This window comes from Centroberyx gerrardi, chromosome 9 (genome assembly GCF_048128805.1).
Source record: "Centroberyx gerrardi isolate f3 chromosome 9, fCenGer3.hap1.cur.20231027, whole genome shotgun sequence".
Taxonomy (NCBI): domain Eukaryota; kingdom Metazoa; phylum Chordata; class Actinopteri; order Beryciformes; family Berycidae; genus Centroberyx; species Centroberyx gerrardi.
The window spans coordinates 18,731,978-18,755,925 of record NC_136005.1 but is presented as its reverse complement, the minus strand read 5'-3'; the positions used below and the strand labels follow the sequence as shown (position 1 = coordinate 18,755,925).

General features: G+C 41.1%; 1 protein-coding gene across 2 annotated transcripts; it reads left to right on the top strand.

Annotated features, from left to right (window-relative positions):
* The first annotated feature begins 13,855 nt into the window (after positions 1-13,855).
* Positions 13,856-23,392, top strand: amotl2a (angiomotin like 2a). Of its 2 annotated transcripts, none has more exons than XM_071923445.2 (11): positions 13,856-13,997; positions 15,038-15,825; positions 16,070-16,265; positions 16,981-17,125; positions 17,242-17,334; positions 19,245-19,540; positions 19,651-19,841; positions 19,947-20,048; positions 20,168-20,343; positions 20,666-20,845; positions 21,110-23,392. In XM_071923445.2, the coding sequence occupies exons 2-11, from the start codon at positions 15,107-15,109 to the stop codon at positions 21,184-21,186; spliced, it is 2,175 nt and encodes a 724-aa protein (XP_071779546.2). In that variant the 5' UTR covers positions 13,856-13,997; positions 15,038-15,106; the 3' UTR covers positions 21,187-23,392. The 2 variants fall into 2 exon arrangements, with proteins under 2 accessions (XP_071779546.2, XP_078141805.1); XM_078285679.1 differs by having other exon boundaries at positions 16,067-16,265.
* Positions 23,393-23,948: the final 556 nt, after the last annotated feature.

Here is a 23,948-nt window from a genome sequence, read left to right as displayed (position 1 = left end):
GGCTACTTCCCATCAACTGCTCTTGAAGAATGATACTTGAAGTTGACAAGGTGGGATGAACTCTGTATGATAAACCTGAATTCCTCCTTCATTCTCATTTGGCCCCAAAGCCAAATTATTTTGAGTCTTGAAATGTGGAGCACCTTCTTGTTGATATGTGACGCAGTCAGAAGAGGAATGCTTTGATGTAGAGTTTATGCATGTATGCTTTGATGGAGGGTTGTGTTATGTAAAAACGATTTAGAATTTGATTTTCCCTGTTCATTCATGGCTAATGAGGGCATCCGTTTGGATCCTCTCTTGTAATTAGTTTGGAGTTGCCCTGTAACCACAAGCATCCCAGGCTAGCCCCACTCTCTCCATGCCTTGGCATTATCACCTGTTATGCAATGACACACAGTTTGATTGAGTGTGACCTTTGTGCAGTGTTTTGTGTTTCAAGATTGTGGCATGAACCATAACATAATCCTAAATACAACACAGTGTGGACTGGGGACTTATGACCATGGTTAATTATTTTGAATAGTGTATGACCTTTCATTTGCATATCATTGCAGCCATTTGAAATCCTTGTATCTCCAAAATGTTAACTTGTCAGGAACTAACAAAAACAGCTTTGTTTTTAGGTTGATGGCAATTAATTTTTGACATTATAACAATGAGTTTAGGAAAGTATCTCATATGTCCAAGAGCTCAGAGAATTTTCTCAACCCTAGAGGACCATTTAATCCTTCAACTGAGGTGAAAACAAGAAAATCACCAAAATTGGAGTTACCAGGTTTTCATACGACAACAGTGATCTGCTAATATAGTAATCACACATCCACAAATGAGATGGTTATTTGAGATTAAATGTTGAGGAAGTTGGCTGTCATTCAATCTATAAAGTTTATGATATGTTTGATATGCCTGTGCCTGAAAAAGGCGCTACAGAATAGGAACAATGTAAAAATGTGATTATAATCTACACTGCTCAAGCATCCTGGGATACATTGGATTGACGCGCGGAACAGTAAGTTTACATTCTTTCAGTGGTACTGACGTAAACAGCTGAACATGTTTTGATTTGTAAGTCGTTTCAGAACAGAAATGCCTGAAGAGACGCCCTTCCTCATTTGCAGTTTCAAAAACACTGCAATCTTTTTCAAGACATTTGAAACGTAATGGGTTAACTCCCATTACGTTTCAAATGTCTTGGAAAAGAGAATCAGACAGGCAGCATAAACCTGAGACTGATTTATCCTGAAATATCCGTTACAATATCCAAAGTTAGAAGACAAATTTAGAATAGAAAAGAAGTTGATATAGCTAATTCTAATTAATAACAATGCATGAGGATAATTTCAGAATCTGTTTAAATGACAGGTAGTGACAAGTTTAGTTCAGGTGTGCCTTGAGCCTTTGTTGAAATGTCAAGATAATCTGTGTCAAACTATATTATATTTTTATTAGAATGTAATTCAAACAGTGTTTTATTGAACAGTTTACTCCATGTTAGTGAAGTTTTGGCCAAATCCAGCAGCTCTCGTGTCAACTGTCACTATTGTTCTATCATAAAAGGCTTTGTCTGGTACTTCATGCAATCAGCAATTTTATCTACCTTGGAAAGTTGCTCTTTTGCCAAAGTGTACTTTGATACCAAAATACACAAGAGAACCACTGAAACTAGACTGCACAACTACAGATAATGCAATGGGTGAATTTTAAGTGGTTTCTTCAATTTTTACCTGTTCCTGGTAGAGTCTATACTGATCTCTGTTGATACACCAGTAGTCTTTAGCAGTGTTTCATCAAGGCCTGAGAATATGAAGGAGTTCATTCCAACCAAACACTACAACACTTATCCCTGGTCCTTGATTGGCCACTGTACATATGGATATGTGGTATGGGGGAGAGGGGGAAGACTTTTCACACTTCATTGCTTTCAGACTTTTAGGCTATTCATGCAGCTGTTGTCACTTGACAAGGGGGTGAGGGGTAAATACCAGTACTCAAGATTATGCTCAGTCAGAAACGGTTATATGCATCTCTTTCTAGCTGTTTTTAAGAACATTTACCTAATTACCACTGAAATATGCAGGAAGGTGAAATCACCATATATCCACTTCCCCTCCTCAATTACCACTACACTACTGATTAATACTCCTATGTAATGTCTGTTACTTTCCCTTTCCTCGTTTGTTATTGGTGCGTCACATTTAACTATCTCTAAAAGATGAACAAAATAGTGGCTTTGCGTTCATATAGCTTGATATGTCACATTTTTCTAATGCCACTTCTTTATCTGGAATCTCAATAGCCAGTTGAAATGCCTTCCCAGTCAGCCTGAAACATCGTATTCAGGCAACTTCCCCTAATTTCATGCTTGAGTCCACTTTGGTCCTTCTGTGTTTTAAAGTCTCAATTATACAGGCCATAAAATTGTCAGTGTTGTTGAAGATCACAGAGAAAATTGTCGTCACCTGTGGTGATCACTCTGCAGGGTTACTGTCATAAATCACCATGCTCTCAGGGTTGTTTGTTAAAGTGCTGATTTAGCAAAACTGAAAAGACAGGTTTAATTAGAAGTATCTGTGGATTTAAAATACTAATTTAAAAAGGGACATACATAAAATGCTTTGGCCACACATTTCCAAAGTGTCAATTTTATTCATTTAGAGGAAGTAACAAAGACAAAGCTTCAAAATATGCAGGGAGAGGCCAGAGGAATGAATGGCATTCATTACACAAACATGATTGGACTTTTGGTGTGAGAGTGATTTTTGTAGTAGTTTAAAGTAATGTAAGCCATTTATTCACATGATGGTGTGTACTTTCCTGTCAGCATAATACACAAAACATTTTGAGTGATTCTTCATTTATCCATGGAGGTTGGCTAGCTTTATATTTTATTTGATCTACAGTATTAATTAACAAAATTGCAACATGTAATTTTAATTGTAAGACATGGGATATTACCTGTTTTTCATAGTTACATGTAGAATATTCATTCATACACGTTCCAAACTTTCTAGACAAGAGTAAATAAATCAAAATCTAATTTCATGCTTGCCTTAAAATGCAGCAGAATGTTTTTCAATAAAGGAATGTCCTCAAGTCTCTGCTCGGTTTTTGTAAGTACGCAGAATTAGATGTATTTAGGCAACAATGATAGACCGTGGTGCACTTTTAATTCAAGGTTTGCTTTACTCAATATCACATTCTACCTAACCACTAAGGTCCCATATCCTCCTGTTGCTGGTTTTTATTTCCTTTGAGCTGGCCACTTGTTCAGATCCGTCTTGATGAATGGGCCTGCTGGACTTGACTTATGGGGTTCTTTATCTTTCCTCATTTGTCTCTGCAGCCTCGGTCTGTGGATGTCATCAGGCACATAATGGCCACCTGACAATGTGCTATCAGTGGCCTGCAGGTCTCCTCTCATGCCCTTAACACCCCTCACCCCAAGCTGCACATGTTGCGTTACCAAGAGGGGCTGAATTTGTATGCAAATGATAGTGTTTCCTGTCCTCTATCTGTGGTGGCCATTGTGGGATTTCCTCATTCCTGGCGGCTGACCCCTCCTCTTCTGTCTCCTGTTCCCTTTAACCCCAGTCTGCCATCTGGAGACAGGGGTTATCCCAGTCATCTCTGGGCTTCTTAGCTGATGTTTGTTCAGTCAGGCCTATATTTGCTAAAGCTCTCTACTGGCAGAGATGGAATTTTCTTAAATGAATATTAACACATCTTCTTTTTGTTCAGAAATCTAGAGGCACTTGTATTTTTAGGTGTGACCTAGGGTGGATTCCCTAGTTCTATGTTTACCATTATGAAGGATCCTTTGTGACTTGAATTTCAGAAACCTCTGTCCTCCCCGATGCCAGATAGAAAGCTCAACATACCTGTGCTTCATATTGGTGGTGTGGGACGCTGGTCATAGAGGCTAACAAACTTACTTCACTATTGCAGGAACTTCTGCCAGTTTCAGGTGGTAAACAACATGGTCATTGTCCTCAAACAACACAAAGGCCTACAAGCCTCAGTCCTCACTTTCATTGGAAAAATGCTGCAAAATGAAACTGTTTCCACAACAAAGGAAGACAGAAGAAAGAAGGCACATTGTTGTTTAAGAAAGAGAAGTGGCCCGGCATCAAAGCTGATTTTTTCTTAGCTGAAAGTTCCCTCAGTTGAAGGCTAGGGAGATTTCATTATCAGAGTTTATGACATCATCGGCTCATTCAATTGATAGAGTTTATCTGAATACTGTCATCTTACATAAAGTATACAAAGTAGGTGAAGATTTTTTTCAGAGACATGTCTTCAAGATATGTGGTGGAAATCACTATCAGAGGGGACAGTCAATGTCTATGTTAAATGGAAATATAGACATGTCATGCAGTGATTGCCTCTAAGAAGTGGAAATAAAAAAGTGTATTGAAGATTTGTATTTGGGCCAAATAATTTTAACCTTTATTTAAAAAGTTTCCCTAAACATTTTAAATCTTTCTTATTTCTTATTCAAGATCAAGACTTGATTTGATCCTGACTAATGACAGAACAACTAAATGATTAACAGTGGTTAGCATTTTTCCCATTTAATTTTCTCATTTAATTTGATTTAACAAGGATTTTACAACCAATCCCTGCTGTAAATGACTCCAGTGCTGCTGTTTTTTTCCCATGGTATATAGATTTTTTTCCAAGATAGACTGTTACTAAATATGGCCAAAGGAAGTGACAATATTCACTGTTGTTACCAGTGAAAATATTGTTTTGACATCCATCAGTCTATTGTAGGTTGAGTATATGCTCAGTGTCACTGTCAGCTTGTGTGTCTGGCCGGAAACACTTTCTCCAGACACCACAGTGAAAATGGCAGAAATTGGCCTCAGAAATCCAAAGAAACATCCGTAATTTTAGAAAGGAATGTCGCATTCCTTTGCAGTTGACTGAGCCCAGTCTTCCAGAGTACCTCCTATCAGGAAGTGCTGCACAATGGGAGCAAATTGCCAGAAACACAAAGTCAGACATTTGGGACAGAGGTGGGGGCAGACAGAGGAAACTGTGTCAGGCAATGCTTTCAGAAACTACTAGTTGAATTCTAAGAATTGCTTCCATAGCATACTTCAACAATAGATATTTCCAGTTGAATAATCAAATATTCTGTGGTTAGACCACTATTTAAATAAATACCTAGATATTTACTTATAATATTCACAGCTGAGAACTATTAGTTGAAATACTGCATTACTCCACCTTTATTAAGTCTTATTACTAATGCCCAAAGAATGATCCAATCATTAGCAAATGGGTGGCACTGACACATAAAACTCATACTCATTGAATACTCATTCATCCTCAAATTGAAAGAGTTATTCATACAAGGACTGCTGATGAAGTTGATGCCAGCTAAACACCTCAGTTGTTTTAGCTAGGATAGAATGAAAAATCCCAAAATATTATATTCCATCTGTAAGCAAGTCTTTAAAAATTATACAAGCCTAAATACAGTATGAGGCCACATTCAATATGCTCATTAAACCCCCAGATACATATTAAACTTTTTTTCTTCTTTTGGCTGTTTCTTTTTGTTTTATAGTGAACTGTCGGTCTTAACCCCCTCCTGTCCCACTTTCAGAATAGAAATCTTTGTGTTTAACCCTTGCCTTCCAGTAGCAGGGCTGTGAGGTATTTGGCCTCTGTCCCAGAGGTCCACCACCTGCCCTCTGTCTGAGAGAGCGCCGTTTCTAGGCTTCAAGCACAGAGGCATCCATCTCATTTCAATGGCTGATGAACAGATTGGGGTTCTCCAGTCAGCATGGCCCTAGGAGACATCTTTATCTGGCCTGGAAGCGATGGCTTACCCAGCCATCTGCTTCCACAGGGTCCACACCGCCCCGCCTGCATGGGGAGGGGGCGGGCGAGCATGTGTGTAACCTGAGAGTCATTGTTCAGGCTTGTAATGGCTATCATTTTGGATCCAAGAAATGGTTAGCATGATGGTGTGGATTAAAATGGGAAGTTTTCTAAATGAGACACAAAAGGTTGGCCTGTACAGTTAAATTCCTCCTTAAACTCCCGGCCATTTGCTCAGAGCTGTAAGTTGACTGCAGCTGATGGGACATTAAATGGCTCTCCCACCTGCTCTCAGCATAATGGCTTTTGGAATTTGGACCGGAGAAAGGGAAGATAATTCTCAATTGTGTAGGTCTCTCTGTTAGGAAAACAGGTGGTAGGTACACTGTTTGTGCGGAGTACAAGTGGAAGATTACATATTGGAATTAAATGCCCCCCCCCCCCCCCCCCCCTTTCTTTCTTTTTTTCTGTCTTTGTTTCTCTCACTCTTTTTTTGTATGTGTGGACTGTACACTTGGTGTGCATTTGGTTTTGTACACAATACGTTCCTGTTGCATTGAATTTGCAGACGTCCATATGGTGGGTTGCTGACAGGTGCATCTGCCTCTAAGCTTGAGGGCAGGAGATAGTGTGCTATGCCTTTGTTTGCCCAAAACATCTGCCCCATCGCCTGAAGCCCTGTGTGGGATATCCCTCTCACTATACTATCCTTTTGGATAAGTTCATCACAAAATGAAACACCAAAATCTTCATAAAATGTTCATCTTGAACTGATCATATGCTGTTGTTTTGCAGGGAATTATCACTGAAAACTCACCTCCTTGATTTCTTAGCTTGTACTTTGTAAGTGATGTTGACATTTAAATGAATAAACCCAAAGAATGGCTTACTTCCAGACATTCAGTGTTTGGCAAAAAATCTCATCAGATTCTACACTGAAACTTTGTTTATATCACTTGTTTCCAAAACAGTCTTTCAGATAAGTTATTTTTTAACTAAACATTAGGCAGAAAGAATGCCTGAGTTGTATATTTACACAAGGCCTATGTTTTGAGCCAAACAAAAGTTGCTTGTTTTCCTGAAATGGCTAAATTGGGCTTAACACCCTCAAATAGTTTCTGAAACAGTGACAGCAAGGAATGTTTGTGCCTCAGCTGTTCTTAACTAGATAAGGATTCACACGGCTCAAATTTCAAATTTGAGCTTGCGTTTGTTTCATTATAGCACAGTAACAGGCTTAGTCCACTAACTTCCCATAATACATTTGGATTTAGAAGTTTTTGTAATTATTTATATTATCTTTTTTTTTTCTTTTCATTATTGCAACAGAATTCAAATCCTATCTTCCCACACTCAAACACACCCACCCCCATCCCTCAATGTGTTCAATATTACACTTGTTTCCCAAAATAGAGCTCAGATCATCTTTGTTCCATTTGAATAAAATGTCAAAGATTATCAGAGTGCTGGGATTTTTTGTAAAACCAGGCCGTTATTGCCTTTACTTATGCCATGTTGAAAACGTACTCATCAGTCTATACATTTAATCAATCGTTGATTGGTTTGTGTTGTTTTAGAGTGAAAGCTGAGTCATTACATATTTTCCCTGTCATTTGGTGAGCACCTAGGGGCTTCATATAGTTCGCACCTCTTCAACAGAGCAACTCTTTGTTCTTTGTCTGGATGTGATGCACTGGCTGGCTGGAAAGCTCTTAACGTGTTTTGTGCAGCAGAAGAGAAAAATGTAACCTGCTGTTGAAGGTGGCTGTCAAAGAGACATTTTGGGTTCAATTAAAATTCAAAGAGCACGCATAGACAGGGAGTCATGAAATAGTCGGCCTTTATCCCCTTTATGATACATGCTACACCTGGCTGTCTGGAATTATTCACAGCTGGTGGGTTTACAGTACGCCGTCATGACAGTTATCTATCTATCTATCTATCTATCTATCTATCTATCTATCTATCTATCTACAGTAGGTGAGACCAGCATTACTCACCAAATATGTCCCTCAAAATGGCTAGCATCACTGTCCCAACACTGTCAACAGACACCGCTGTTAGAGTAAAGTGACCCAGATGATCAAAAGCCGTTGGCAGATGTGACACATGCTATGTGGCCATCAACAAAGCATCTTAATCAATACTAAATTGGCTAGGATGGATTTGGTTAGTCAAATTAGGTAGTAGGAGGTTGGTAATCGATGGCTCACCAGCAGCTGCACTCTGACCCCTGGCAAAGGCAGATGGCCAGTAACCTCTGGCCAACACCATGTGTGTCAGCCCTGGACTTGTTGGATGAATACAAATACAGTGCTTGGATTTTTGTTGAAACAGCTGAGTAAAAACCAGATATACTGATGAAATTCTGAGCAACTTTTCTGTACTCCCATGCATCTCATTCCAGCTGATTAATACCCAATACTGTTATTCTGGCATTGCTGAAATTGTTGAATGTCTTGCATCCGTCACTTACAGTATACTAATGACATATGTAAGATCAGTTGGGAAACTGTAGCAGGCAGCAGTGCTTGGTCCATCCAGCTGAATCTTCACTATACACCACCAACACACACACTCTCCACCAATAGGGCTAAATATTTAAACTGTGTTGGTGCTGTGAAAACTGCTGCTTTTGCGCGGCAACCACCATCCACTGCTGCCACCTGCCTCCATCTGCTTTTATGTACATACATACATACATAAATGCAGGGTATATAAAAGTATAGTGGCGCACCACAAAAAAGACTTTAAAAAAAACAGTACATAGTACATAAAAACAGATCTATTCAGAGCCAAAACCAAAATGTTGTATTGCCATGTCATCTTATTAAATAAACTGTTTTAACTCAATATGTGAGTTGTCCTGACTGAACTACTGCTAAAACAAAGCGTCTTATTTCACTGTGCATTTCTGTAACGTGGAATGACAATTAGGTTGACTGAATTGAATTGAACTGAAGTGAGACCCCGAGTGAAAAGCACTGAAGAGCCAAGCCTACGTGGCAGTTGTGAAAATATGTGCCCTTGCCTTATCTGTTTACAGTATCACCAACAGGCGTAGCCCTGTTTGTAGGCAGTTTCTTCTTTCGTTACTTGTTTAGTGTGACTTGTTTACTTTTATAGTTATGTGTGGAATTTCTCATGTCGACAGGTGTGAGAGACCGTTTCTCAGTGGACCTGCAACAACGCAGACTTGTGTAAATGTTGTTCACCCCCAGTTGTTTCACAGCCCCCAGATATGGGTACTGATGTTTGTTAAGAGCTTTTGTCTGAGAGGGGAAACAGATGAAACGTGTCCCTCTGCCAACAGGGTGTTTTGCTACACCTACCTATATCTTCAGATGATTGATTGCATTTATTAACATATCATTTTGTTCTGTGTACTCAATGAAAGTAGGCTACTATGAGTGATAGGAAAACTGTCCCGGCTGACATTTTAAAACCTTGAGTAAACTGCAAAGAAAATCACAAATCAACACACATCAGGGTGAGTAGGGCTGTTGTGCAACTTCTTTATGAGGTGCAGTATCTATTTAAACATGTAATTCACAGCTATTGTCTACAAAGAAAAGTTGTGCTTATGAATCAGGACAGCCATGCACCAGTATTATTCATTAGAGAAAGGCCCAATAGAGAACGTCAGTGGCTGCTGTTTGCCCTCCCTTCTTCCCCAATAACAGCAGACTGGAGGCTCAATCAGACCCCATGGACATGGTAATGTGAGGAATGCGGCCATTTCCTCCTTTGCAGGAAAACAAAAGGAGCTGCTGAAGCGCCTGGCTTGTCCCACCTCCCATAACAAGGCTGCTGCTCCCAGATCACAGACTGTATTGTGTTACCCCAGTCAGGCCAGGCCAAGCCATTAACAGGTTCAAATGGCCCGGTTAATTCACAGGTTCTGGTGGCCTATCTTAAATATCACTCCTGATGGTACATGTGTTTCAAACCATGAGGCGGATGGTTGAATGTCTAAAACCAGTATAGCATTTCCTTAATGTTCATGTGATGAAACTGAAATGTGCTAAAATGGCGACAAATTACTATGATTGTTCACAACTTGTACAAGTGTGTTATTTGAATCTTCACATATATATCTTTACTTTGAGATGTCCTTGTATTTACTAAAACATATATAACAACATTTTTCAAACCAACATCAGCAAATTTTATAGTGTCTTGAGTGAATGCCAATGCTTCTTTCCATACTTGACTCGTGGGGAATTGTGTACCAACTACCAGCTAAAAAAAACCCACCAATGATCATACCAGCGTCCCTTGCAAGTCTTCCACCTCCCATGAGAATATGCCTTGCTGTCACATCTGCACTTGTACACAGCTAATATAATAATAATAATAATAATATGTTGTTATCTTTAACCATGTGCCCAGTGGCACATGGTTAAAGATAACAACATATAGAATTATATAGTCAAACCATTCGCAATTCTCTCATGGTGAAAAACATTTAGGCCACAAAAACACACCACCAGTCATGCTTATGTCAATCATTTTGGCTGTGTGGCCTTGTCTAGTTAACAAGGCACTCGTGTAAACAACCAATACTAGGAGATTCACTTCTTCCTGTGGTTGAAAAAAACATTAGTTTGCCACCTTGGAATTCCTTGTCATATGTGTTTGCTTGTGGTGGTTCTGTCTGTGTAATGAAACAACTAAACCCTTCAACAACAAAGAGTATATTTAGGCCATTGAGTTTCTTACAAATAAGTTTACTCAACCCTTATGGCATGTGAAAAGAACAGCAGTAAATGTTTTAATAGCTGTGTAAAAGCTTTGAATGTGATGGATACGATTTAATGATGTTAGGCTGGATCTGACTGAATGAGACAGGGGTTGAATGAGGATGAATCATGATATAGACTTGGAGGATTTACAAATGGCACAGTATGCCTATCTACCTATATACGAAATAGTTCGTTTTGGATGCAGTGTGCAGAGTTTTTACTGGTAAAACACTGAATTTGATGCTTTAGGGCGCTGAGTTTCCACCAGCTAGCTTAGCACTGACACATGTTGGCTGTGCTGCACATGTGCTAAAAGACAGTTTGTAAAACAAAGACAGGCACAGCCTACAGAATAACTGAGGCAGGATTTCCTTCCTGCAAATAAACAAATTATGCCAAGAAACACTTTGGAAATGAAGTTTTAATTTCCACTTCTTATTGATTTATTATTGAGCAGTCATACACCAACAATAGCTGCCTTGAGGATCCACTGATTTGAGGATTTTTTTTGTAACTTTCAATAATGATAATTGCAGACAGGCAAAATTACTTCCTCAAACATAGCACCCTGGAATTACAGTGAAATAACAATTCATAGGTCTACTTTGTCATGTTTATATAAGTGTTTGAAATATTAACTTGAGGTTAGGTTATGTAAACAAAAGTACTGTAAGTGAGTGTTGCTGATTACAGGTCCCTGGAGTGGCAAATATTGGTAGTTGACCATTCATGCACTGCTATAGAGCTATGTGAAGTAACAAATCCTGCCAAAGTGAAAAATGTCTTCAGTATATCAGGAGGAAATTGATGAGATCCCCGAAGGCTATATTTTCTGTGATATGGGTTGTGCCTGTTCCCTTATGGATAAAAAGTCCTGACAGTTGTGAGCGCTCAAAATGAAGCAGTAATAGTTGCATTTTATCAACATGAAAACATTTCTTACTTTGGCCTCAGCCTTCTCCAAGAGAGACAGAGCATGGCGGGTTGTAGGATTCATTTTCTCACCAACCTGCCTGCCTCACTGACTTCTAATAGCTATAAACTTAACACACAAAAGGCTAATAGTTACTATTATTTAACGGTGAGGAACTTAATAATATTGTTTTTCAATTTGATTATATTTTGTATTCTATATAAATTAGATAATATATTGTATATACATTTTGCCATTTTGCCATTAGCTTTCTATCTCATGTGATTCCCTGGAGCATGACACCAACATTTCTATCATATCTATTAGCAAACGTTCAACAAGCAAGCAGAGCAAATTACATCTTCCATGTTGTGAACATTAGCTGACAAATGCAATGTTAATGTCATTCAGTAAATCAGGTAGTAGGGTGAATAAATGGGGAAAAAGCTTTTTTCATTTTTCTGCAATGCAAATTAAATGTGTGATCCATGTTTCCAAAAGTGCTTGCTGGGTAGTTACTCTTTGGCTTGAGGTAATATGACTTAACAGAAATGCTACATGGTGTCCATTACACTGTGTCACCTGCCAATAGGACTGCATGACATAATCCAGGGATGACATGCTTTATGAACATGGCCCATTATTGCTCATACCACTTATTACTTTGTGCTTACATAGCACAGTTTGGTGGTTTAATTATTACCCTACTTCACCTGTGGTGAATTAAAAAAAAAGCACTAGCCATGGCACTTGCAATGTAAAATGGTAGTAAAATTATACATAGTGCAACAAGATAATGTGAAGTGTTACCAACCTCTGCTTATCTTGATGGCCCAAATGAATCATGCAATGGCAAAACCATTTCACACTTATCAGTTGCTGGAGCACTCAACATTTTTTAGCAACTGTTGGACTTCAACTGCCATGCAAATCACCAGGTGGGCATTTGCCTAAGAGATGTGACTGTTGGAGATAAAGTAAACTACATCTGCTGTCTGGAGAGCTGACAAGTGGAGACTTGTTTCTCCCCACAACCTCCACCACCACCGCCGCCTCAGGATGACCCTTTTCACACAAAAAAGGTTGCACAAGAAATATTATGCATTCAACAACATTACTATCCAATGTGTGGTTGCCCAACCCCCACGGCCAGCTGAGCTGATCCCAGGCTCTCCACATGCATGTGTATGGAGGAAGTGTTGCTGGTGCTAGTGGTGGAGGGGAGAACAGCAGATGGCAGGGCCGTCCTCGTCATGTCTGCTTTGGGGAGAACAATGCATCTCTCTGAGCTCTCATTAAGGAGGGGAAGGGGATTTCAGTCCACGGACAGCTGGCAGGCAGCGTGCCTTGCACCCGCCCCTCTCCCTCCGTGTCCACACAGACACACACTCTGCAATTAACTGGCACGGGCCGTGGCTTAAATATTTACCAGGCACATGCAGACAATAGGCTGTTCAAGGAATAATGATTAATCCATGCCTCAATTATATGAAAATGCTTTTTTCTTTTCATTTCTAGATCACTGGTTTACTGGTACGTTGATTTATTGTGGTAATTATAATAGGATCTAATACCTGAGTTAGTACTATGAGGTGAAATGTATTGTAGGCCTATCATGCATGTAGGAACTACCCACCATACATTGCAGTTCTACTTACTGAAATTACAAGTCATAATATGGTCTGCTTTTCATGATCACATTTCTGACCGTTTTGACCACATTTTTGATGAGAGAGAGAAAGTGTGTGTGTTTTTGCATGTGTGTGTTTGTTTTGTCAGTATGTCTGTGACAGGTTTGAGACTGTAAGAGAAGTTCTGGCCTAAATCTTGATTTTTCTTGTTCCATTCTTGGCCATTTCTGAATGCATTTTCTTCATTATAGGCAACATAACATTCATAATCAAAAAATCCCTATAATACTCCTATAGGGACTTGTGAGTGTGTTTGTGATACTCAACAGTGAGGTTATAGTGAATATATTGCACTTTATGCTATTTTCTATCTCCTATGGTCTCACAATTACATTCCTATAACGCCCCTTAAACTAGGCTATAAGGACTCAAAAGCTCCCATACCTTCTATAGGGCCTGTATTCAATTACAGTTCCTATAACTACAAAACAACATAAACAACAATAACAAGCTGTTTTACATGACACAGGCAGCCAGCTGAGATGGTGCTGCTGCTCTGAATCCAATTTTTGCTTGCCCTGCCCCCCTTTTTTTCTGTGCTCTGCTTTTGATCCCAGAGGGACTTGGAGCCTTTGCATTCCAGTCATTCCAGTCGCAGCGAACAATCGGCCCTCAGTTATTTATTAGTGCAGTGCACTCTCCCTCCTGCTCAGTCTGCTGGGAGAGCCGCCCATAGGCGCACACACACCGCTCCGCGCTCCAAGTACATGGCAAAAAGAAAGCCCGGTACTTGCAGGAATTGTTTCATTAGACGTACAACCTTGAGAGATTACACCACGTCTACGGTTTTGTGTGTGATGCGACCATAGTTTGGTAAGTTTTGTCTTTTCTCTTTTCTTTTCTTTTCTTTTCCCATTTATCTCTTGCTCTTGCCGATTTTTCCACGCGGTTTGCTTTACGCATACCGGATTTTATTCGGATGCCAGTTAACTAGACGTCCCATTGGCACGGGTTTTTGCATGGCACAATGCTTATAGTATTATGTATGAGAGATTCTCAGTTTTGTTTTGTTTAAATTAGAAGGTTGGTTCTTATGTGGTCAGGATTATCTTTAAAAATGTAGGACATCAACCTGTACAGCCTTTCCTTATTCCCGAATTAAATTCTTTTCACCATTTGAAAATAATTTAACCAACTCTTACAAGATGATTGTAAGATAGGAGAGTATAAACCCCAGAATGGAATTTTATTGACGTAAATAACTACCATAAAGACCTTTGTTTACAAAATAGCAACATTTCAGAGCATGCAGTCATCTGTGATATTGAAATATTGAGGGGGTAACATCAGATGTATCTATGTATGTTATCTAAAATAAATCGTTTTTTTCTTTTTAATTAAACCCATTTTTTGTATTTCTGTGTTCTTGTCGGACCATATTTTATATCTTTGAAGCTTATGGAATTCTGTTCTATTTGGTGTGTGTCTGGGAATTGGGAAACCTCTAATGCTTCTCACATTATTTACACATTCTAGCAATAGTTGGGTATTATGTCTCTGTACGACTGGAGCAAGTTCTGCTTACAGTGATTGGGCAATGGAATGGAATCCGCACTGACATCACTGTCATGATTACTTCCTCAGCAACATCTCATGCAGTTACAGCAACAGCTAGCTCCAACAGTAGAGTTTGTAAATTATATCATAATTATATATTTCAGATGAATGTGTCTGGCTGGTTTCTGTTTGAGGCTCATTGGATGTGTTGGGGAAATAGTTCATTACACAAAAGGGGGGGGAGGTTGTCATGAAAAAATACTGTGCTCATAGGTCAGTATCTTTAAACTTCATTTATTTGTTGTGCAGTGCTAATTCTGATCTGTTACTGATGAAGATTATTGTTCTTTCTACAGATTTTTGGCTTTCTCAGTATCAAAATTACCAGCACTAGACCGCTTTTTGCTCATTTCCCATTGAATGAGATGAGAACTGCTGAGGAGTCTTCTGGCACGGTCCTGCACCGTCTCATCCAAGAGCAGCTCCGCTACGGAAATTTGACTGACACCCGCACTCTTCTGGCCATCCAGCAGCAGGCCCTGCGTGGAGGCAGCAGCGGCGGGGGCACAGGTAGCCCGCGCTCCTCTCTGGAGAGCCTCACTCAGGACGACTGTCAGTACATCCAGATGTCCACACGGCAAGAGCCACAAGGCCAGGAGCACCAGGGGGATTGCCCGCACTCCGAGAGCCCCGTGTGCCATCTGTACCAGCTCCATGGAGAAGAGCTGCCCACCTACGAGGAGGCCAAGGCCCACTCCCAGTACCTGATCTCTCAGAAGGGGCAAGCCGAGCTGGAGGGCCCCAGGGTGGACATTATGGGGAGTCAAGGCGAGGGTCAGTGGGACATGAAGCGGGAGCACGCTCGCTCCCTCAGTGAGCGACTCATGCAGCTCTCTCTGGAGAGGAACGGACCTAGAGACAGTGTGCTTATGAGCTCTTCGCACAGCTATCCGCAGCTGTACAATAATCTCTCAAACCCTATGGCACCTGACGGGCACAGGGCCCAGCAGTGTCCGCAGCAGCGCGGCCCACCTCCGGACTATCCTTTCTGTGTCAGGCTGCCTGGATATATGCTCAGCCACTCACAGGAGCATGGACACTACTACAAAGAGCCTCCTCCCCCCTTCCATTCACAGCATCACAGGTAACCACTACACAATAGATGGAAGACATCTTAACATTGCAAATACACTGCTCACTTAGATCAGCACAACTTTCGACTTTTTGCTACAATTCTGCTCTAGTTGGTCTTTATTCGAGTATCAGATCAAATAGTGCCATGGCTATTACATAGCTGAGGACAATACTTTCTTTTAGGATTTTTCAGACCTTGCCAATTGTGGTTTTCAGCAGTGTTTTAATGAATCACTCATGTCTCCTCTCAGTAGGTATGTGTCTGCTCAGTCCCAGGTGGCTCACAACAGCATCTACCACACAGTGAGCCCTGCTGGCCCAGAGCCATTCACCACAGCCTCCAGCAACGCCAGCAATAACTCAGTTCAGATGGACATGTTGATGCGGGAGAATGAAAGGCTCAGGAAGGAGCTGGAGGTCTATACCGAGAAGGCAGCCAGGCTACAGAAGGTGAGAGAAGGTGGAGTGATATATAGAGCTGTTGGCTCACAGAGGGTGTGGAAACCATAAAACAATAGTTGTTTGCCATTGCTGCATATCAGGGTGATAAGCCGTCTAGCATACGTACGCTGGAGGGATCCCAGGGATTGTTTTACCTCAGTGAGGAGTCACTGTGACATAGAAAGATTTTCCAAATGTACTGATTTGGAACTAATCAACTCCTCCATGTGTATGCAAAGCCCTTTATCATATTTATTTCACACAAACCTTGTTTAAGTGCAGCCTTCCACCATAAAGCTTTTGTTTCTGCTGTTTGGGAATGTTCAAAAATGTGCTCTACCATTTAGGTGTGTCTTAACACAGTGTTGAGGCTAATCTTCCCATTCCTGACTGTGGAATGCCTACAACACATCCTGTTTCCTTTGTCTTTCAAAGCATACTGGCATATTGCCATGAAAGGAGATAAATGCCCTGACACCTGGGACCCATAAGTGTTCACAAAGGAATGCTGATTCCCAGTTTTCAGTTGCACATGGTGTTAAGAAGCCATTTGCCTGCAGGCTTACACAGTCAAGTGAACGACAGCATTTTTATATATGACTAATCAGCTTCATTGATTTTGACCGTTTCAGCATAAACCACTATGACACTCCTGACCAATGGGTAATGCTCTCCCAGAGAATGGCTTTTAACTCAGATTTTTCTTTTCATATTTTCCTCCCAGCTTGAGTTGGAGATCCAGAGGATATCTGAAGCTTATGAGACCCTGATGAAAGGCTCTGCCAAGCGGGAAACTCTGGAGAAAACAATGAGGAATAAACTAGAGGGAGAGATTAAGAGGCTGCATGACTTTAACAGAGACCTGAGAGGTATGACCACATTCACCTTTGAACCATAACTGTACTCATACTTCACAACCAGCCTTTGAATTTAATTGAATGTGTGTAAACATCATCACTTATTTCTTTTCCTCTGTAAATTACAGATCGGCTTGAGACGGCTAACAAACAGCGAGTGGCCAAGGAAGCTGAATGTTCAGACCAGAAACAGCACGTCTTTGTTAAACTCCTTGAGCAAAGTGAGTTTACTGCATTCATGTTTTATAAGTGGAAATGTCTTCTTTGTCATACCATTTTGCAATCTATTCACTAAGGCAGGCTTATGGCAGAGGGAAGTAGAAAGAATTCAGGATGTATTTATTAGGCCCGATTTGACAAATCACATTGCATTGTGAAGCACTTCACAATGGCTGGGACATAGTTGAGCTGGGATCGGTTTCCTCCTACATTGAGGTGGTCTGTTGTAAGGCTGGGGCCGCATATGGGGACACAAATGGCTCTACTTCTAATGTTAAGAGTTGCTCTTGGCACTTAAACGCCAGCTATTTTTCATAGCAGCAGTAAATGTGGCCTGGATTCCAGGAATTTTTTTAGGTATTTCAGGCTGTTCCGGCATCGGGAATGCCTCCCTCCCCCCTGCTCAGAGTTGCATAGCTGCTGACCTCCCTCCTCAAGGGGAACTAATAAGACTGGGACTCCAGGGCATCCATTCCCAACTCAACATGACCCCTGGCTAGCTGTCTCTCCTTCTTTGGGCATTTCTTTACCTCAGGGTTTGAAGTCATGATCGGTCAGTTGTGAATAACTCCTTTTTTCTGCTCTATGCAGGGGTGTATTGGACGGTCAACCCACCTAAACCCAGTTTACTCACCTTTTTTTGCGGAATAGTGTTTACCCAGCTTTTTAGAATGACATACATCTTCATGCGGTAAATTTATATGGTATATTAGTAATGTCAGACTGATGGCAGTTATATGATGATAGGGTCTTTTAAGGGGAAAAAGCATGAATGTATGCTTTACTGCTTTGCCTTATGATGATCACCAACCATGCCAAATCATACTTACATTACACTTATTGGTGTGACAAAATTTCAAAGCTATTCTTTGATTACAAGAATTTGACAATGAGGTAGAAAAGATAAGGTTTTCAAACTTGAACACGAGTTACTTCCAAATGTTAGCTTCCTTATCCGGTGAAATGCTACTTTATCAACCATAGACTGTAAAAAAAAAAAAGGGGTCTCAACACTGTTAATATGGTCATTTTCAGAAGTTGCCTAATGTTTTTCAAACATCTTCTCAATCAGCTGTAGTTACATAATCAAGCCATACTGTTCTGTTACACATTACCCTGCTGGAATGATCATTGCAGTTTTCTGGGAATTTAATACAGCCATGACTGAGGCATGAGTTCACAAATGTTCTCCCACAGTTTGTTTTTCCTGAAACAGTTATCTGGCCACAGCAGAACCAAAACGGTGTGTGAAATACAATTGCGGGATGTGTAGATTATACTTTTTTTCTGCGTGGAATGCTTGAATTTTATTTTGAGATGCTTGTTTACTTCATGTCCTTAGAGGCATTCCAGAGCTTTTCCCAGTACAAAGCTATGCCTGTGTGCGTAAGTGGATAAGAGGAAGTCTGCATTCCCTCCACAGGCATGCACTCCTCTTGTGTAATCGCTCCCCTTTTAAAGTGGCACAGGAGGCAAACGGCTTTTTACTTTCCATTAGTTTTCATTTAAATCAGACTAGTTTTGAATGAGTAAATATGAAATCTTTTTTATAATTTATTTTAACAAGCATGATTATGGCACAGTATCTTTATTTTTAAAGTTGGTTGTGACTCAGTGATTCGTTGTAAGGTTAGAGGACAGAGTCGAATCATCTGCCGTTTTACTACATTCCTTACAGCGTTGTGTAAATGTCTCTCGGGTCACATTCCATTCAAAAGGTAGTTCCCTAAGTGACCACTTACGTAGCAGCTTGATTGACCCATCACTGGCAACTGACTTCTCCTATATTCTCTTTGTCCCAGGAGAACAGGAGATGAGGAATACATTAATTTCCTTCTCCTTATATCTGTCAGGAACATGTGACTATCAGAGTTTGTTACATCTCTTAACCCCAGTCTCTTCTCTATCTCAGATGAGGAGCAGCAGCGAGAGCGCGAGCGTCTGGAGAGGCAGATTCAGCACCTGCGTGTCTCCGGGGAGGAGTGGCTGCGGAGGCGGGAGGTGCTGGAGCAGGCTCTGGGCTCGGCGCAGGCCCGCAACCAGCAGCTGGAGGAAGAGCTGCAGAGGAAGAGGGCCTACGTCGAGAAGGTGGAGCGGCTGCAGAGCGCGCTGGCTCAGCTGCAGGCCGCGTGTGAGAAGAGGGAAGCGCTGGAGCTGCGGCTGCGCACGCGGCTGGAGCAGGAGCTGAAAAGCCTGAGGGCGCAACAGGTAAGGAGAAGACCCTTATTACATTATAGACTTGTGCGTCCTCGTCATGTCTGCAATTCAAAATGTTTTTTTTCCCCTTCAAGCCTAACGTTACCTCTCACTTCTCATAGTCTCAGAACCAGGCAGCGGACCCCCTGGCCGCCGAACTGAGCTCCTCCACGCTGCAGCAGCAGCTGAGGGAGAGAGAGGAGCGTATTCTGGCCCTGGAGGCAGACATCACCAAGTGGGAGCAGAAGTACCTGGAGGAGAGCACTATGAGGCAGTTTGCCATGGACGCAGCTGCCACTGCTGCAGCACAGAGGTACGTCTGAACATCCAGAAATATGGGAATGATGGAAACATCAGTTGCAATTGTAATGCATTTTAGTGATTAAGTTGTTTAACAGTCCTCTTCTTTTTTTAACAGAGACACAACCATCATCAAGCACTCACCACGACATTCACCTAACAGCAGTTTCAATGAAGACCTGCCACTGTCTAGTCACAGACACCAGGAGATGGAGAATAGGTACACATCTTTCTCCATCCTTGCTCACCTTCTGAACATTTCACTCATGGTTATATGCCAGTTTATGTCTGCTGGGGGTATGTGCACTCATGTCGTGTTACTTGTGTGTGTGTGTTAAGGATCCGGGCGCTCCATGCCCAGCTCCTGGAGAAGGATGCTGTGATCAAGGTGCTCCAGCAGCGTTCCAGATGGGAGCAGGGCAAGCTGGAGAAACAGGGGCTTCGTCTGGCCAGGTCCGTCCCCTCCATCAACACCGTGGCCAGCAGCGCAGCAGACCGCTCCACCGAGGGGAAAGGTGAGCGCAAGAGTTTGGCTCATGCAACACCAAGGAATTTTGAATCTTAAATGACACATGCTATTAAGCGACAACTGGCAGACTGGTCAGCGTCGCCAGACAGAATGTACGCTTCCTAAAAAAAAAAAAAAAGGACTAGGAGACAACCCTTTCGTGTCCCTCAAATAGACAACGTGTTTTTAAACTGGAATGCATATCATCTCGCACTCCAGAATAGCAGATCCAGAATAGTCATGGGAAGTACTCTACAGAGCAGATGTTTGCGAGTGTACATGTGTAGATGTAAGCTGCTAATTAAGCACCTTCCTCTTTTTGTCTGTAGGGAAGAGCCTCTCGGATGACCAGACAGGTGCCGCCGCGCTGCCATCCCGGCCCTGCGCAGCGCCTAAGGTCCAGAGGCGCGACTGCAGCACCCAGAGCGACGCGGCCTCACAGGAGCCTGAGCTCACAGCAGAGCCTGGCAGGCTAGCGTCTTCAGAGGCAATCTGTGCAGCTTCCTCTGGTGGGTGCATTGTTTCATTAAGTGTTTACCCCTCTACACCCTAACCCCCGTCTGAATCTGCTGTTAGAAACTACTGTTAGAAAATAAGTCTATCCTTTGACCTCTGCTATTTAAAGTGCAACCAGACCCAGAGTCAGGGCAGACAAAGGAAATAGATACTAATAAGTTAAAACTTTGTTGGTAAAATAGTACTGTTCAGTGACACAAGGTCGCAAGTAGCAAGCATTGCAGTTGTCTAATGTGCTACTTTTATCTTCAATGTAGACAACTTGGACAACTCTCTCAAGACACTCAAGAGCATCAACGGCTCAGATGCTGAGATGGTCGAAATCCTGATTTGAAATCGGATTTGGAGCGCTGATCGCAGCTCATATGACTGAACAATGATAGTCAACGTGGACAGCGACTTCTCGGGTTGAGAAGTTAAGGCCGCTCCTCTACATCCGACCGCAGGGAAAGACAAGCTGCCCGTCTCTCTCGGACAGAGCTGCAGGAGACGTCTCCCAGGCAGTTTCACCTAAAGCAACATGTGTTTCTGCACAAGAGAATCCAGAATGTGTCACAGTGTGGGGAGGAGAGCTGAGCTTTCCTGTTCCTCAAAAATTCTGAAATTTGCCATGTTCCCTCACAAGTCTGAACTCTTCAAGGTACCTGGACAGTGTTCTGCATTATGATAGGAATTGGGCTGCTTATTTGCATATATGTTGTGCATGTAATTTGTTATTATTATTATTATTTTTTTAGTTATGTATTTATATTTATAAGTGCTGCTCATAGTGTGATGTGACTTTTTTCTGTATGAAAGAAGAGGAAGAAAAGGATCCACTCAGTTTCTCACTTCTGCCTTGCTCTGCTTCACTTTTTTCAACGATATACAAATGACTCACTTTCCTGGATCAAGTATGCAATCTGTCTATGGTTACTTTAGTTGCCAATAACCTTCTTATTACTGTCCTTTCTGAAACCAATGGGAGTGCTTCGTAAAGTCAATAGAAGCATCCTCTACATGTTTTCATGCCATATTTTAGGATTATTCTGTTTAACAGAATGCTTGAGTAAACACTAATTAACTCAACACCAGCATTCCCCAACCTAAATTAACTATGCAGTTGGTTCTCTCTTTTTAAAAGACATTTGGGGCCCTGCTCACATCTCAGCAGTGGATTTAGAAACTTCCTTTGAAGGCGGAGCCTGCGGAACATGTCTGCTCATTCTCTCTTTAAAAAACCTGCGAGGATTGACAGTGTTTCACAGGGGTCTAATTTTCAAGATCCCGTGTTAATGTTTGGGGCCTCAGATGGCTACTGCCCGGCATTCCGCCCCCCTCTGCTGACATGCTGGAGCTAATCTTCTCACATTCCTCGCTGAGGGAATGCTCCCGTTAAAGAAAAAGGCTATCTAAAGTCTGACCCCTCGCCCTTGTTAAAATGGCATGCGTTCTCAACATGAGTCTTTTTCTGGGTCTAGTTATTTCTTCTGAGCCATGATAGCTGGTTCTACCATGGGCATCTAAATCGACGATAGTAACATGGAAATGGCCAACTATATTTGGCCTGCATTTGCCATTCTATTTGTTGGCACCAACACTTTTAAATTCAGCTATGCTTTCTTCTCCATTTCTCAAGTATCTCACATTTCTGCGCCATGAATGTCCTTTACATGAAATTCTCCCTGCATAGTGTTGGATCAGTGAACACTGCTGAATGTAGACCCCTCTTTTGCGAGTGTTTAGTAGGGCTGTATTTAACTGGAATGTGCCAGGATTCAGAATTGTTCTACTCTTTAAAGGGGAATACCGCTAAACTTCAGTATTCAATTATGTTATTCCTTCACACAGTAAAGGTGAACAGTTACTAGTAACAAATAGTCAGATAGGTTTCCTGGTCATGGCTTTGATGCCGGACCGATGTAGAGCTTCGCTGAAGGTGATTTTCTGAGGAAATTTATACATTATCTGATTCAGAACTGTAACCGCTTATCTAAAAATCTTATTTTAGGTGTAAGACCTCAAAATCTCCATTGAGGAGTCCACAAAGTCAGTCTCCAGTTCATGGCCAATAGAGTAGCTCCAGGCTGTGCATCTTGACAACATCACAGACTAGAGTATTGGTTGAGGTCCTACAAATAGCATTTGAATTCTTACATTTGACCGGTATTCCCCTTTAAGGTTTTTAATCTTATTTTCTCACAGTGCATCTGCTGGTCAATGCAATGTGTCAGATTGAGTTGCTTTTTAAAATGCCCTTCACTATTTGGATTGTGTTTACATAAAGGGCTGTTTGAAGTGAGAGAAGTTAATATATTTTGTAGTTGTTTTTTTGTTTTTTTTTCATTTGTACATTTGTATTTGTTTTCTTTTGTGATGCCAAAGATTTACACTACTTTTAAGTTATAACTGATGACATACGAATACAAAAGGTTCTATTAAGATGCCTTGCTTCAGCTGGTTGACCCATTTTGATGTTGCTGTGAACTTTTGTAATGGAAAATTTTGTATATGCCTTTAACATTTCACAATAATAGATTAAAATCCTTAATATATGTCTGATAAAAGATTCTTTGTCTGTTTTTAACTTTCATACTGTTTTGGTAAGTAATTTATGCAATGACAACTTCATTATGCAAACCTCAGTGTGTTTGTGTCATGGGGGAGCATCCTGACTTGAACACACAAACAAACAAACAAACCCACTTCTTAAACAAGCATTAGGTGTATCTTCATCTTAATCAGTGAAAAGCACCAATTTATTCAGAGGAGAAAAACAACTCTTTCACCTGCTGGCACTGTTGGCAACGCACAAGGGCTCAATAAGCCTCAATCTTGGGGTGAATACAAATTATTTTCCATACAAATAATGAAACAAAGACACTCTTCACTCTTCATCTGTTATACATCTAAGTGTAAATTTGGCAGGTAGATGTTTCAACATTTAAAGAGCAAACTTTCAAGTTTGGCAGTTCATTACTTTGACATAATTTGGATTATATGAAACAAAAAAATAAAATAATTATTTTATTATTTAGACTTAAAGGGAATAAATGAAGCCTGTAACCACACGTTTCACCAAGATACAAAAGGTTTGCTGTTTTACTGTAGGAAAAT

Bases quoted from the DNA above. Each gene is read 5' to 3' on its own strand.
- amotl2a (XM_078285679.1), top strand. From the start codon at position 15,107: ATGAGAACTGCTGAGGAGTCTTCTGGCACGGTCCTGCACCGTCTCATC. The intron at 17,126-17,241 runs GTATGACCACAT...TGTAAATTACAG, and splicing joins CTTTAACAGAGACCTGAGAG to ATCGGCTTGAGACGGCTAAC. The intron at 19,842-19,946 runs GTACGTCTGAAC...TTTTTTTAACAG, and splicing joins GCCACTGCTGCAGCACAGAG to AGACACAACCATCATCAAGC.